The sequence below is a fragment of the Amblyomma maculatum genome, chromosome 6 (genome assembly GCF_055883805.1).
Source record: "Amblyomma maculatum isolate TAMU_Amacu chromosome 6, ASM5588380v1, whole genome shotgun sequence".
In the NCBI taxonomy this organism is placed as follows: Eukaryota; Metazoa; Arthropoda; class Arachnida; order Ixodida; family Ixodidae; genus Amblyomma; species Amblyomma maculatum.
The window spans coordinates 103,787,875-103,802,850 of NC_139349.1; the positions used below are offsets into that span (position 1 = coordinate 103,787,875).

The 14,976-nt window shown below is 45.0% G+C and overlaps 1 protein-coding gene across 1 annotated transcript; it reads right to left on the bottom strand.

Annotated features, from left to right (window-relative positions):
* Positions 1-2,093: 2,093 nt before the first annotated feature.
* On the bottom strand, positions 2,094-6,288 carry LOC146186471 (uncharacterized). The gene is made up of 3 exons (XM_084607214.1): positions 5,704-6,288; positions 5,248-5,595; positions 2,094-2,506 (listed from the first exon to the last, which is right to left on the bottom strand). The coding sequence occupies exons 1-3, from the start codon at positions 5,740-5,742 to the stop codon at positions 2,111-2,113; spliced, it is 783 nt and encodes a 260-aa protein (XP_084463340.1). The 5' UTR covers positions 5,743-6,288; the 3' UTR covers positions 2,094-2,110.
* Between the last annotated feature and the right edge of the window lie 8,688 nt (positions 6,289-14,976).

The following is a 14,976-nucleotide window of genomic DNA, read 5'->3' on the forward strand; positions in this document are numbered from 1 at the left end:
TCACGAACGCATAAAGCAGCTATGAGGGCTCATTTGTTTTACATTTGTCCTCATGCTCGAACCTATTCATTACAGGCTATCTCGTGCCAGACGCACCTCCGAGAACGCCTTCGGCATTCTTGCCAGCTGCTGGCAGATATATCGCGCGCCAATGAGGCATAAGCCTATCAAGGCCATGCAGCTTGTGCTAGCAACTGTAGCCTTGCACAATTTCCTGCGGTCGAAGAGGACATCTAGGCAGCTGTATACGCCACCTGAGAGCCTTGACGTTGAAGATGTCCTTACAGGCAAGATGCCAGTTTCTTCTACCTTGTAATATTTGCAGAAACCTTGGTCTGTCTGTCTTGAAACAACACCGATGTTTTGACCCTTAGTTTTTTTTTTTTTAGTGCTGTGAATATTTTAAAATGTCTGCCTTAAAGTTTTGCACTCCTAGGCTGCATAAACATACAGGTCGCTGATGACCTGACTTAACACAGCCATCTGCTTGCAGTACTGATTGCTGGAGCATGCACAGGGCCAGATGTCATCAAAGGTAGCACTTTATCGTTTTGCAAGTGCAATGGTGAAATTCAGCCATTGGCTACGCGGATAATGCACCGGGCGGTCCAGGGATCTTAATCACAAAGTTGCTGTCCTTTTCCTAAACATTTTCCCCTTCACTATTCGTTTTTTGCAGACTGGCCTGCCCATAGTTATGAGGCACAACCGCACAACCTTTCTGTCCATGTTGCCTGGTAGAAGTTTTCCTACAACAGGAACAATGTACATTTCTGCCCATCATATAACATGGATAAAGATAGGAGGGTGACGCTTTCATTCAAAATGCAGAATACTTCTCTCTTCGACGCGCCACTACACCACCTTATAACAGGATAAGCTAGGTTCAGTGCTTTTCAATAGCGATTATGTGTATGCCATATACTTTCTGAAGTTTTTCGAAAATTTGTTGGATATTTTTCAAAATTTATATGCTTTCTTGAAATCAGTGGTTTTAAACTAGTTTCATGGTGCAAAACTGTAAAACATGGCAATTATTGGTGAAAAGTAATTCTCAAAGCATGCAGCTTTACATAACGAAGACAATTTGCTGACTTTGGAGTAACTGCTATTGGAGCTTATTGTAATAGACACAAGCATACCTAGACAGACTGTCGTGCATCTTTGTATTGAAAGCATGAAATTTTGAGAGTACTCGCTCAGCATTAGTGCATGACGTAGGAAAACGTAAAAATACTTGGGCTAATATACTGGCCAGTCACATGCAGTTTCCAAAACAAAGAAGGCTAGACAACAACGCACACTGTGTACTGGTGGTAACACTTTCATGTGCCAAACTTTTTGTACCTACTGAATTCATCTAGCAGCTCTCCTACTACTATTCCAGAATGAATGTGGGAGTATTGTCTGGGAACTAGTCCTTGCGGTCAGAAAACAGGCCTGGGGGAGAATCTGACTTATTGATAACTGGAGATGCTAGCAAGTGTTTAGGCAGCCAGCAGGGTGTAACCTCTGGAACCCCCCCCCCCCCCTTCCCTGACTTCTTGCTTTTTGAATGCTTGCTAGCCACTCTCTGTACTCTGAAGGGAAGGGAAATGGGAAGCTTTATGTCAAGAGTAAGTCATAGGCTAGCACGAACATACCAGAAACCGGTGTTTTTTAGTTTTCAGCAGTGCCACAATTTTTTTTACTGGTGGATGCTGATCTGTAACCTTTAGCTAAAACAGGAAAGTACATGGTTCAGTTATGAGGTATTGTAAGGATATTTTTAAGCTGGATACCTCAAAATAAATCATGCACTGTCAGCTCTTGCAAAAGAATTGGATGTGGAAGGATCTTAGCCATGACAAGGTTTTGTTGTGTTCATGTGCTAAAACACATGCTTCATACTGCTGCTGCATATTGCTTGCTCACATGCAGGTCATATCCGCCAAGGAACGTGGAGAGATCAAGCCGGCCCTTGTGGTGCCATGCAGCCCCTGCCAAAGACTGGTGGGAACTCAAGCAGAAGTGCTCGAGAAGTCAGAGAACAGTTTAAGCACTATTTCTGCAATGAAGGCCAAGTCAGCTGGCAATGGAGACTTGTCTCCAGGTAAGTAGAAAGATGCATTTAATCTTGCATGTCAATTACATCAAGGTACTCCACTGCTGTAGTATGCTTCGATAGGCTTACTTTAACAATAGCCTGATGGGCATTTAACATTGCCAATTGGCGCTCTGGTCCTGCCGGTATTTGCCGCACAGCATGGGCAATCATGCTGCCAAATGCATCGCACTCATCGGCAGCTGCGAGACGTTGCTGACTCCTCTGCAAAGTTTCAACCGCCGACGTCAGCAGAACTTTTCTCTGCTCTTTTTCTTCATCATAGGCCTTCCTCTTTTGTGCAGGTCTTGATGCGGTCACAGCCGACGACTCAGCACACATTGGTGGCGAATCTTCCACCTCGTGACTGGCTTCCGGAACAAGAGCTTCAGAATTCCAGATGTCACACTGGCGTTCAATATCCTGAAAAAAAGGACACAAAAGCTTGAGACAAAGCAACACAGGCTGAACTGTTTTTCACTGTGTTTTTTATTTAAGGTATGAGACCACAACTGAAACCACACTTCTGCTAAGATTTAGTCATTATTTTATCCCATACAGTATTTCTCAAAACCCAAAACTGCACACAGAGTATGAGAAATAGTGTAGTGTACAGCTTCTAAATAACTTTGACTACCTGGGCCTACACTGTACTGGCTTTGCACAGTACGCGGGCAATTCATGTGTTGTCTTCATCAACATGCAGCAGCTAAGACCAGAACTTAATTCTGCACTCTTTGGCTTATGAGCAAAAGGTCATAGCCACTCGTTGAAATATTGCGGTGAATACTGCGGACACGGTTTTGGAAAACTAAATGATGCCAGGAAAAAAATGATCTGCAATAATGCAACCTGTTCAGACAATGAGCTACAAGATGAATGTTGTGATGGATGTTATTAGTTTCTGTATTACTGCAGTATGCAAGAAAAGAACATGTCAACCAATTGCACTTCAAAATTATTGGTGATAAAGCAAACACCTTTACTGACAACATGGAAAGGAAAAAAAAATGGGGTTAATTTATAACAGAAGTATAGAAATCAAAATGTGCAGGCCTAAATTATACTAGGCTCATAGGTGGATGGTGGTGAAAACTTTATTTCCGTAAAGAGAGAGAGAGAAAAAAAAAGAAAGACATTTGTCAAATGATCAATGGGCTTCTTTCCGTTGGCTTCGTGATGTGGCCGTCAGACCGTGTCTTTCGGCGACTTCCAAAGCCCAGCTCACCGCCCGCAGTTGTACCACAGGTTCGGAGCTGGTCACCGCAGCCTCCCATTGTAGTGGGTTAGATAATAGCCATTCGGCTTCGGATTGGAGCTTAGGGCACATGTGTAAGATATGAGTTAGGTCGGCCTTTTTGGCATCGCAAAGCGTGCATTCGGGGGCATTATGCGCTCTTTTTTGTTTTTGGCGCCCAATTTCTTTTGCTTGTTTCCTTCGAATAACTCATGCATATCAGTCCTTTTGTGTCTTTTGTTAATGCTTTGTGATGGAGGCCCTACTGTATATTATCTGTGTGACCAACCTAAAGGCATCCAGAGTATTTCTTTCATTAATAAAGTTAGCTACATCATAATGCAAGGTACAAACCTGTTGTTGGTACGCCCATTAACTTGCTCGTTTGTGAATAAGAAGTGTGCAAGCCATAATTGCAATAAACAAAGTGATACTTTCTGCTAGCTTCAATGAGACATGAAAATGCAAAGCACAGTGCAAGGGCTTTGAACAGCTACACAGCATGAATAAAAAAAATTGAAAAACTTCTGTGCCACTGAACACAGGTGGAAACACCAGTGCAGGCTGTCAATGCATATGCTGACTGCTTATCATATGATGAATGTTATATGGCATAATGCCATAAGCAACTATCAATATGTTGAATAAGCTTCTGCTCATATTAAGCAATACATGTTTTGACACTTGTTTTGAGAAATAACATTAAATAATAAACATTTTTGTTATTCAACTGAATGTTTTGCAAATCTTCCATAAATTACCACTACAGTTCCATAAATTACCTACACAGTTTTTGACACCACAGGTAAAGTGACATCAGGCAAAGCAGTTGTGCTTCATTTATATCTACTTTGGTTCTCAAGCTAAACGGTCCATAAAGAATGTCATCTGTGTATACGGATTCAAGTAACCTTGTCTCACTGAATGTCGACAGCAGTGAGAAAAACTCTTGTCCATTTCAGTATTTTCAGCGTGAAGTAATTATGAAAAAAAAAAAGATTAAGAAAAAAACGTTTATGACTAATATCTGTTTTAATGCACAGTGGCGGGCAGCTGCAACCATGGTATTGTGCTATTCATTACTTTTGAAATAACGACGTACAGTTTAAAGCGCTAATATTTATGCCAGTCTGATGAAGACAAGCAGAAGACAACAAAGTTTCCTCTCGCGCTCGGACTGTACGTCCCTGGACTTCGTCAACACCAGCTCTTTGTGTTACTGGCTCTGCGGCTTTCACACGTCATTTTGCCAATGTTACAATATAGCAAAGCAGCAGAAAAAGCAACTGTTCATGCCATATGACAAATGGTAACGCCAGTCAACATGGCAACACGGCACAGAAAAGCAAGAAACCACAAAACAGTCATCATACGGGATTTTGCACTGGTGTCCGGCTCTCAAAATTCAATGGAAATATTTCGTTGAGGAAGTCAATGTTTTGTTTGGTGGCTATATTTATGTGACATGTTAAATAACCGCTGTATATTTGCACCAAGTCCACTGTCTGGAAATAGTTCACGGTTAAAATCCATAGGGAAGCTTAGTCTCTAAAAAAATGGTCACAATTAGAGCCACGCATATAAAAATACTGCTTGAAGGGGCAAAACTATATCAGCATATGAAAAGTGTATTGTGGCCCAGAGCAAATCTGAGTTCACATAGTCTGTGTCGACCACTACTACTTCTTTCAGGGCAGTTTGACAGAAGAAAAGATTATCATTTTTTTTCTTTTCAAAAAAGCAAGCCAGATTTCATTATCTGCTTCACAAAAATCAGCTTCAGTGATATGGGATTTTCATAGATACCTGAAAAATTAGCTGAATGTTATAAACATAAACTGCAGCTTTCAATGAAGGGACCAGACAAACTACATTTATAAATGACGCTTGCATGGCCCCCGGCTAGCAAGGGATGAATACAACATACCTCCTCCTCTTCCTGCGTGTCCAACGTTGACATACTGGGCTGCGAGGTACAGGAGCTTGATAAAAAGAGCAGCCTCTTGTAGTGTGCCCACCTCGGTTCATATATGTCGTCCGGGCTGGCACCGGAGCGGGCTTTAATTTTCCGCCTTTCGCGCATAAACTGGGTCCGCAAATTCGCGAAGCGCGAGCGCACTTGGGCAACTGAAAAGTAAGAAAATGCGCAGTGGGTATTGGGAGACAGCGATAAAGTTGGCGACTTGTGTTTGGCTTCTCGTACGCACGGCGCCCAGTCAATTAATGCAATTGACGGTCGGCTCGTCACGACGCCACAGCAACCACACAAGCAGTGCTAAATTATAGGGTGTGGGTAGAGGAAAAAATAAAAAACAGACATCACAGCATCAGATACCGCACCCGAAATGAACGCCGGATCTCAGCGCAAAGTTTTCGTACATACCTGTGTATTGGCCTCCCAGCGCCTCGCATATCTCAGCATATGCCGCTTCTTTGAGCTCTCGGCGGTGATAATGTTGATCTCTGATATCCCATATTATACGGCGTTCTTCTACAAGGGAGATCAGCTCCGCCTCCGTCTGCGTTGAAAATACAGCCGCCGACATCGCACACCCGAAGTGTTGTGATCAAGTGCACGCTTTCGCAGGCCTCACGCAAGGTAGGCATGGAGAGCGGAGCAATGTTGACGCGATGTCAATGCGGCTGTCACGATAATTTAGTGTTTTATGAGTGCCGCAACACATTCAAAATGTATTCTCCGCTGGAACTGGATCTTGTCTTCGGCATATTTTTGCTCAGCGGCCGATCTCACGAAGACTCGGCCACCGACAGTCGGCAGACTGGTTTTGTCGGTGTCCCCGGCCTCAAAGCCTGTCACACTGGGAAGACATTTGGTTTTCGGTCGTGTTGGTGTCGTCGTCGGCCTAGTGTGACAGCTTGGTCGGCCGCAGACACGGTCGGCCGACGAGTTGGCCGACTGTCGGTGTCGTTGTCGGGTCTGCGTCGGTGTCGTGTCGCGCTAGTGTGACAGGCCCTTAACAGTTGAAGACAACTGTTTCCTCCCTGTCTGTGTAGCTGGAACCACAACCTCGGGAGTCGCGACCCCGCCTGACTCTATTCTGCTCAACAGTCGAGATTCTGTTAACGAATCCGAAACATTGCACTTGGCACCTGCATCTACCGAACTACTTGCGTCATGCCCCTGCTGACCTCTGCAGATGTTCTCAACGCCTTCAATATCACTGGTGTGATTGGTTGCATCGAGTATCTGACTGTCGGCGTGCACCACAGTCGTCGTGGCTATGTGCATGCCGGCCGCTAATAACCGCTCACTCTCAACCTGGGTGGCTGCGACAGTAACATCGGGCGCCGCCGCACAAGTGGTCTCCACACTACAGTCCGCAGGGACCAGATATTCACTCTGGACACTGCCTATTCCAACCGATGTGATTTCACGTGCAACAGTACCCAGCGCCTGAGTCGCGTTTTCCGCATCACCTGCAGGACGTGAACCACTCTCAGCTCGCTCCGGCAGAATCCTCGCTGTCCTCTCTGAGCGTTGCCCCTGCTCCAACCCTATCGTCACTTTACATAGCTTTTCTTCCACTATCGCCGCTTGGTGCTCAGGGACCTGTCGATGCTGTTCTCTTTCAGTCTTTTCCTCCACCTCTACGGTGCGAATAGAACACGGCGGGCTCTGCTCATCATTTTCTGCTCGGACAGGTGCCTGTTTTACAGCTTTCTCTGCGAAAACTTCGCCCTCTGCTTTCACAATGGGACCTGCAAGCTCCTGAGATTTTCTCTGAAGACGCCTGAGCTCCTCAAACGCATCAGGAGTCAATAGCGCTTCCTCTGCCAGCTCGCCGGTTACTGCACACAGTGTGAGCGCGGGCGGAATTACACTGCCGTCCGGTGTCGACAGACTCAAGGGAACATGCATTAAGTCAGCTGTGACTGTATGCCCAAACGCACCTTTGGGCCGTATCTTGCCCGATCCCTCTGATGTGTTTTGGGGTACTACACTTCTCCTGAGGATCGTTATCTCTGCTCCCGAGTCAAGACAGGCCCTAATTGGCTGTCCTCCCGCAGTCAGCTCAACCCAAGTTATTTTGGCCCCTCTAACGGCGACGTTCATTACCTCACCTGTTGGTGCACTTTCATATGCAGCCCTAGCTGTTAGTTTTGAGTTCTGAGCCCTTTTCTCCGAATCCTGCACCTCGAACTCTTTCGGTTGAGTTTGTGGGCAATTACGTTGGTAGTGGCCCAGGCGGCCGCAAGAGAAACATCTGGGAGCAGGTCCGCGACCCTTGTTTTCGTTCCTTAGATCTGACGGCCTCACGTTATTCCCCTTTGCTGTCTCTACCAACCTCTGGTTCACATGGCGGGAGCTTATTTTGCTATCCTCGAACTTTTCCGCAAGCTTCGCTAACTCTTGAGGCTGAAACATGCATTCTCCGGTTTCGTGCTGTAGCACATATGTTCGTAGGTCATCGCTCATGAGTTGTTTAATACGGTCTGAAACGAGTAGCGCGCGCAGCTCATCTACCGACTTTATTTTACGGCTGCTCAAGTAATAGTCCGAAAGGACTTGTAACTTTGTCGCGAAACGACTCCAAGTTTCGTTACCCTTCCGGCCCGAGTAAAACCTGCGGTGGTACTCTTCTGGCGTCAGTTTGAGCTCCGCCAGAACCAACTCCTTCATCTCATCGTACGATGCCAGATCACTGTCCATTACTTCGGTTATCATCGCACGGATGCGCTCATTTAAAAGGGGCATTATGAGGCGACCGCGGAGGTCATCTGGAATTTCGCAGATCCTCATCATCTTTTCCGCATTTTTGAACCAAGCGGGCACCAGTTCGTCGGACACCGGCATGGGAGCAAGGACCGCCCTCAACTCTTTCGAATATTTGCTCGGATCACATCGAGTTTTCCGTTCCCTTTCACGCTCGCCCTTCTGCCTGAGTTTTTCTAGCTCAATTTCGAGCCGCAGCCTTTGAACTGCACTTGATTCACTGTCGGCTATACTGCCACTTGCTGCGACAGAGGGTACATTATGATTTTCTAGGTTCGGACCAGATTCATTTCCTTGTGATAATACCTCAGTATCATCCATCACTGACGCCTGGTCAGAATTCTGGCTCACCATCCCGTCTTCCCTCTGAGCTGTCCCTCGTGTGGTGACCACCATGCCCTACCAGAAACGAAAAGGGAAGAGACCCGCCTTCAAATGTCGGTGCTTTCCGCCGTCCGTCTGGCTCACTCGGTGATGTCAGGCAAAGTTCTGTCACACCCAGGTCAGTTCGTTCACCGTCAGCACTCAGCAGCACGGTCCCTGTCGTGGCCTGGATCACGGTCGTCCCGGGGTAGGATGCTCAGGCGCTCCAATGAGGCGTCGTCCTCCGCAACACTTTCGTTGTGGCCCCGTTCGCTTGATCTTCCGTTAGCGTTGGTTGAGTCGTGCTCTTCTATACTCTGTGCCGTCGAAGCCGCTCATCCTCTGCAGGAAGCCGCACACCAATCCTGTAGTCGACTGCGCCAGTTAATCTTCGTTGGGTTTCTTCTTCTTTCTTTGTTGCTGCTTTGCAACGTCAGGTCCTCGCGGTGGAGGAGCGGTCCGTTTGGCGTGCGACACGTTGCAGAGGAGATGACACAGATGACGCAGACTTCTTGGCACGAATGAGTACTGAAGGATTTATTTACACTATATACATTATTTACACTACGACCGGTGTGGTCGCTACCATGAGAGGAAAACTAGAACGCCAGGCCACGGTGCGCCCGCAACAACACCCTGTCCTGCCTGGCCGACGACTTGACTTGCGTCGCACTACAAGTAGTGGTTACTCAGAGCGCGGTCAGCGCATGGCATAACCCGGTCCGAGCCTCTCGTTCCTGCTCTCCAGCGAGAGCCCCAGATCAATCTCCCCTCTAAGCCTGAGTTCCAAGACCCAACTAACTCTTTGGCGCCAAAACACAGCCTTAAGTCAACTCGCACAGCATTTCTGTGCCCAATAGGGAATGCGTTCTACATGGACCAATCAATGAATTATTTCCAGTTCAAAATGGCCAATGGCATGCTGCCACACCACTCACGAGCACAGCATGCATTTCTCTCTCCCAACAGCAAAAAAAAAGAAAAAAAAAGAAAACACACAAACAAACACGCTAAAACGCAGCGGCCGCCAACGGTGCTCACTAAACCTACGAGAGCCGTCGGCGGAAGGCGACTGAAGAAAAAAAAAAGGGAAGGAGCAATTAAGCGTCCCCTTTGGCGCGCCGATTCCTACGCCTTTAAGCCCGTAGCATTCCCCATGCTACACCCTCCGACCGTCCCAGGCGGCTTCTCCGGAAGGACCAAAACCGGACAATGCAAGGGGAGCGCGACACGCAGACCACGTCGCCGAGCGCGCGTCTCCTGCCAAGGTCTTTCCTGCCGGCTTGGTTTCACTTCCGTGCCCGGCGGCCCTCTGCAAGCAGCATTTGCTACAAAGTTTCGCGACGGCCGAACAATTGAGGTGGGGGCGACTCGAGGAGCCATTAAAAAAAACGAGACCTAAAGACGCCGACCAAACACCCTTCTGGTGTGCAGATGTACCTGGCGACACCCAGTCCGACGGTCTGCAAAGGTTTAGAGAGAAAAAAAAAATCTAGACGCCGACCTAAACACTTTCGGAGTGCAGGTGTACATGGCCCTCTCATCCCAACGGCCTGTAAACCTGACTGAGTTTAAACAACAAGAAAATCGCATTTATTAAGCACTGCACCACTGGCAATTCTGGCCATTTTCGACGCGCGAAAACAAACCTAGCAGACGAAGCGCGCAGTGAAGCACGCCCACGAGTGACACATTCGTAACGTCGCTGGACGAATCGAGCCGCCCGCAGGCGGCTGCTGCCGCTCGTGAAACGCCCGTAACTTTCAGCCAGTAAATTCTGAATTTTATATGTTTGCAAAAGTAAAAATGGTTCAATCTTCGTATTCATGTTGTTGGCACTATTGTGTAACTGTGTAATCCATCAGAATCAATATCCTCCCTGATTTTTTGCTGATTGTTTCTTTTTATCTGGTAACAAACGCTGCGAACTTGATAGTGCCTGCTGCTTTTAAGTTTAAGAAAGTTTCCCGTATCAGAGCGACGGTCGCGTTTATTATTTGCAGCAGTATATGTTTCTTCTTGTGAAGCACTGCAAGCTGTAGTCTTCTTTTGCTTTTTTTTTTTTTTTTTTCAACTACTGAATTCAGTAGTTATTCAGGTATCTTGCGTGCATTGTTATTTTTCATGCCTTGAATTACTATTATTTTGACAGCTTATAAGACAGTTCGTTCCTACATCTCAAGTGAGTGCACTAAAAATTTGTTTTACACGACTTTTGCGTTGTTTAGCTTTCCATTTTGGATTCTACTCGTAGAGACCAGTTAAACAATATATGACTACGTTGTAGAATAAAGATCAATTGTAGTCATAATTACTAATCATCAGACGTTTGTACCGTAATGTCGTGCAACGACATTAGTACAACCGTACTCGATATAAGCTACAGCATGATATATGACTTGAAAGTGTAGCGTCCATTTCAAATTTTATTCGTAATTATCTGATTAGCAGCAATTAGTTACGGCGTGCAGTTCGTCCAGTGCAAATAATAGGCATAAGTTCTTCTACGCTATATGACTTGAAAACATAGCATGAATTTTAATTTTTATTCACAATTAACTAACTAGCCGTAATTAATTAGAACTTAAAATTAGCCCAGTAAAATTAAGCTCGACATAAGCTATCTAGGACATATGACTCAAAGATATCGCGTTAAGTCGAAAGTTTAATAGCAGCTAATTCACGGTGTTTTATTAACACTTGCAATGAATCCAGTGCTATTATACTTGGCATAAGCTACGCAACTATGTACTACTAGCATTTCTGTGGCTTCATGATTTGACATTGGTGCAACTTTTAAGGCGGAAGCCTGTAATGGCTCATGGCTCGCCAGCGTGTTCGTGCGTGCGTTGTGAGTCCGACTTCGCGAGATTCCGTGGGATACCGAGAAACGTTGACGTCATCATCTAGTGACATCATGACTGGATGTGACGTCCAAATGAAGTGACTTCCGGGTATTATACGTTACCAGATGTGACGTCACATCTGGTCACGTATAATACCCGGAAGTCACTTCATTTAGACATCTGATCACGTGTAATACCCGGAAGTGACTTCATTTTGACGTCACATCCGGTCATTGTCTCACGTCTGCAGTATTCGGATATCGTTGAGATCTTTAAAATCCAGGTGGCTCTGAGATGTCCACTATGGATCACCTGATAGCCCAAAGCATCTCATCAGAACTTTAAAATATTTTAAACACTTGGAACACACTGAAAACGCGGCGAGCAGCGCTCCCTTCTCTCCTCCCCCCCCCCCCCCCCACACACACACACACGTCTCCTAGTAACCATAGCCGCCGAAGGCTTCACCCTAGCCCATTGACCGGTACTGACGACCAGACATGGCAGTAATTGAATTACTGTAATGAAATTACTGTAATTTAATTACTTTGTTCTGTAATTTGTAATGTAATGAGTTACTTTTTCAGTTTGGTAATTTAGTAATGTAGTGAATTACTTTTTGGTAGTAATTTCGCAGCAAAGTAATTAATTCCTCTCGAAATTACTTTTACTAAAGTGCGCCATCCCTCTTTCAATAGACAGCAAAGTAGAGTGCGCAAAAGCAAGAACGACGTGCTGTAATCCGAAGCCAGCGTAACGGATAGGCAAAAGGAGACAGAATTGAGCAGAACTATAGTCAACTAGAATACTCTGGAGAACAAGTTGTTTTCTTTAATAGCTTTACTTAGTTTTTGCATTTATGGAAACTAGAAAGTAATTTCAAAGTAATTGAATTACTTAGTAGAAGTATTTGTAATGTAATTTCATTACTTTTGGGGAGCAGTAATGATTAATATAATTTAATTACTTTTCTCCGATTTTCAGCAAAGTAATTAGTAATGTAATTTAATTCCTTTTCAAAAGTAATTTTGCCATGTATGCTGACGACACCCACTCCAGCAGTCTTTTTTTTTTTTAATAACTTCCTTGGGGACCCAACCGGTTAGAGGGATAAGGTAATAGAGAAATTTAGAACAGGGGGACCCTATCGCATAGGGGAATATGGTAATAGCGTGGCGCGAGTGCGCATACCCAGATTGACGCCCCTCTCGCCTATCCATCGCAGAACTCCGCGCGCGCGCATTGCCGTCCTCTATTACCCTATCCCCCTAAACGGTAAGGGCCCCCTAATTTAGATCTCTCTAATATTGGAAATGTGAGCCGGGTAACCAGCTAAGGGAATGAGAAATAGTTGTACCTGGTGTTTTAAGAGGTGATCGCGGAAATTTTGAAACAGGAAATGTGCTATTTTCTGGAAATATGTATGAGACTGCCAGCCGTGAAATTTAATTAGCGAAGTTTTGTTAATAATGTCAACATTTAAGGAAATCAGCCATTTGTTGTACCATGATTTAATGTAGTTTGTCTGGCTGCAATATAAGGATATCGCTGCTGTTAGTGATATGTTGTAAATAATGCAGTCATCGGCAAATAATCGATTGTTAGATTTGATACGAGCCGGCAAGTCATTGATGTAAATTAAAAAGCAAAAGGCCGAGTACTGTACCTTGTGGTACACTGGGAGTAACTGAGATCAAAACAGACAGTGTTGATTAGCATATAAAAACTGTTACTGGTTAGAGGAAGCATGGCATCCAATCAAGAGTGAGGAGTTCAATATTTATACATGAAAGTTTGTGCAAAACCAGCTTGTTGAGAACTTTATCGAACGATTTTTTTTATCTAGAAATAATGCATCCACTGGTACATTATTGTCTAAACTAGAACTTATGTCATTGATGAATATAGCCAGTTGTGCGTCACGTGACAAGTATTCCGGAAGCTATGTTGATTTGGATGGAATAAATTTACTAATATCAGGAAGTTTGCCATATGGGAGTAAACAATGCCCTCCATTAGTTTTGAACAAATGCTAGTACGTAATATGGGACGATAACTATTGCATGAAAAATGGGGCCCAAAACTTTTTTGGTGCTGAAGTCGATCACCTTGCTCATCTTTCAGTCCTGTGGCATTACTCCGGATGGCAATCACTGCTGAAGTATACATATATACATATATATTTGTAAAAATAATGTCTTGTGATGTCTTTTGATTTTTTTATTCTATTAGCTTCGGGAATCACGTAACGTCATTCAAATCGATTAAGGTATCACCTAAGCTGATGTTCACTCCTACCTGTGTGTAGCAGCGATATACACTGTCACTGAACATATTGTGTTCTGCATCTTTATTGGAAACCTTTTGAGATTCTTCCGCCTGAACATGATTCGTTTGCTGTGAAACTGCCCTTGCACGTCGTTGACCCTTTTGTTGCGTAAAGTTTTGGAGTAGCGTTTGCCTGGTATCGCCACGCATGATGCAAAGCGGAAACTATAGGTGACGAAATTGAAGGAGTGAATGTCGCCAACACTAATTTTGCGACGAAAGGCAGCAACGCCATTTAGCATCAATACGCAAACGTGCCACGTTTGCCTCGGCGTTTTAGAGTTGTCACGCGTTCTTCCGGCGACTTCAGATGGCGCCACATGGCTTTTGCGGAAACTGCATTGGCGTATTTTGCACCCTCATTATCGTCGCAGACGGTTCTGTTTTCTCATCATGCGCGGCCACACCGCGTAGCACCATTGTCAAACTTACTACGAACAAAAGGTTCAACAACGTGCAAACTTTTGTGTGCGGTTCCATTGCAAATGCGCCTCCGGTTGAGGCGGGAGAATTTTTCAAAGCGATTCATATAAAGTTGTAGCACACTGTATTAAGTATTAGGCGACGATTATCATCATGACAAAACGCAAAAAAAAAGAACTGTAGTGGTGCCTCGGGATTTTTTATCATTTATTCGCGTTAAATGATTAGCCCAGCTCTCCAAAGATATCAATCGACAGCTACAAAGCTATATTTTTATTTGACGGTCATTATAGAATCAAAAGGAAGTCACTTTTCTGCCAGCTTACACCTTTTACACTTCGCCGATTACTTTCTCACTAAAGATACCTCGTAAACACTGTGAAAAGAAGCAACAATAAAGGCGCATCAAGGCGCATACGTGGCATTTGACTTAAAGTATATACCTTGACAAGTGCCCATTTGCCCAGAAGATTGAGTGACACCCATTGAATATAACCGCAAGAAACGACGTACCAAACTTCAGTTCAAATGGACAAGGGATCGAGGGCGCCTTAAATACGTTCACTCGGATAATCATTCTGACGTGAATTACAAACTCTATATAACGAAACTGAAACGTTCTCTGACTGAGGAGCGACTGATGTTTGTTCGCCGTGTACCAGTAATGCCCGAACACGTTGTCAGACATGCTGGCGTGCGTCGTAGTTTTATCTGTGACTGATGCATCCTCTTTAAACATTGAGAAGCACAGTATATGTTCTCCACCGCCGCCGTGGTGATGCAGTGGTTAGGGCGCTCGACTATTGTGCCCAGAGTTGCGAGATCGAATCCCGGCTCCTGCGGCCGCTTTTCGGTGGAGTCGAAAAGCAAGACGCCCGTGTGCTGTGCGATGTGAGTGCACTTTAAATAACCCCAGGTGGTCAACATTTCCGTAACCCTCCACTACGGCGTCTCTCATAGC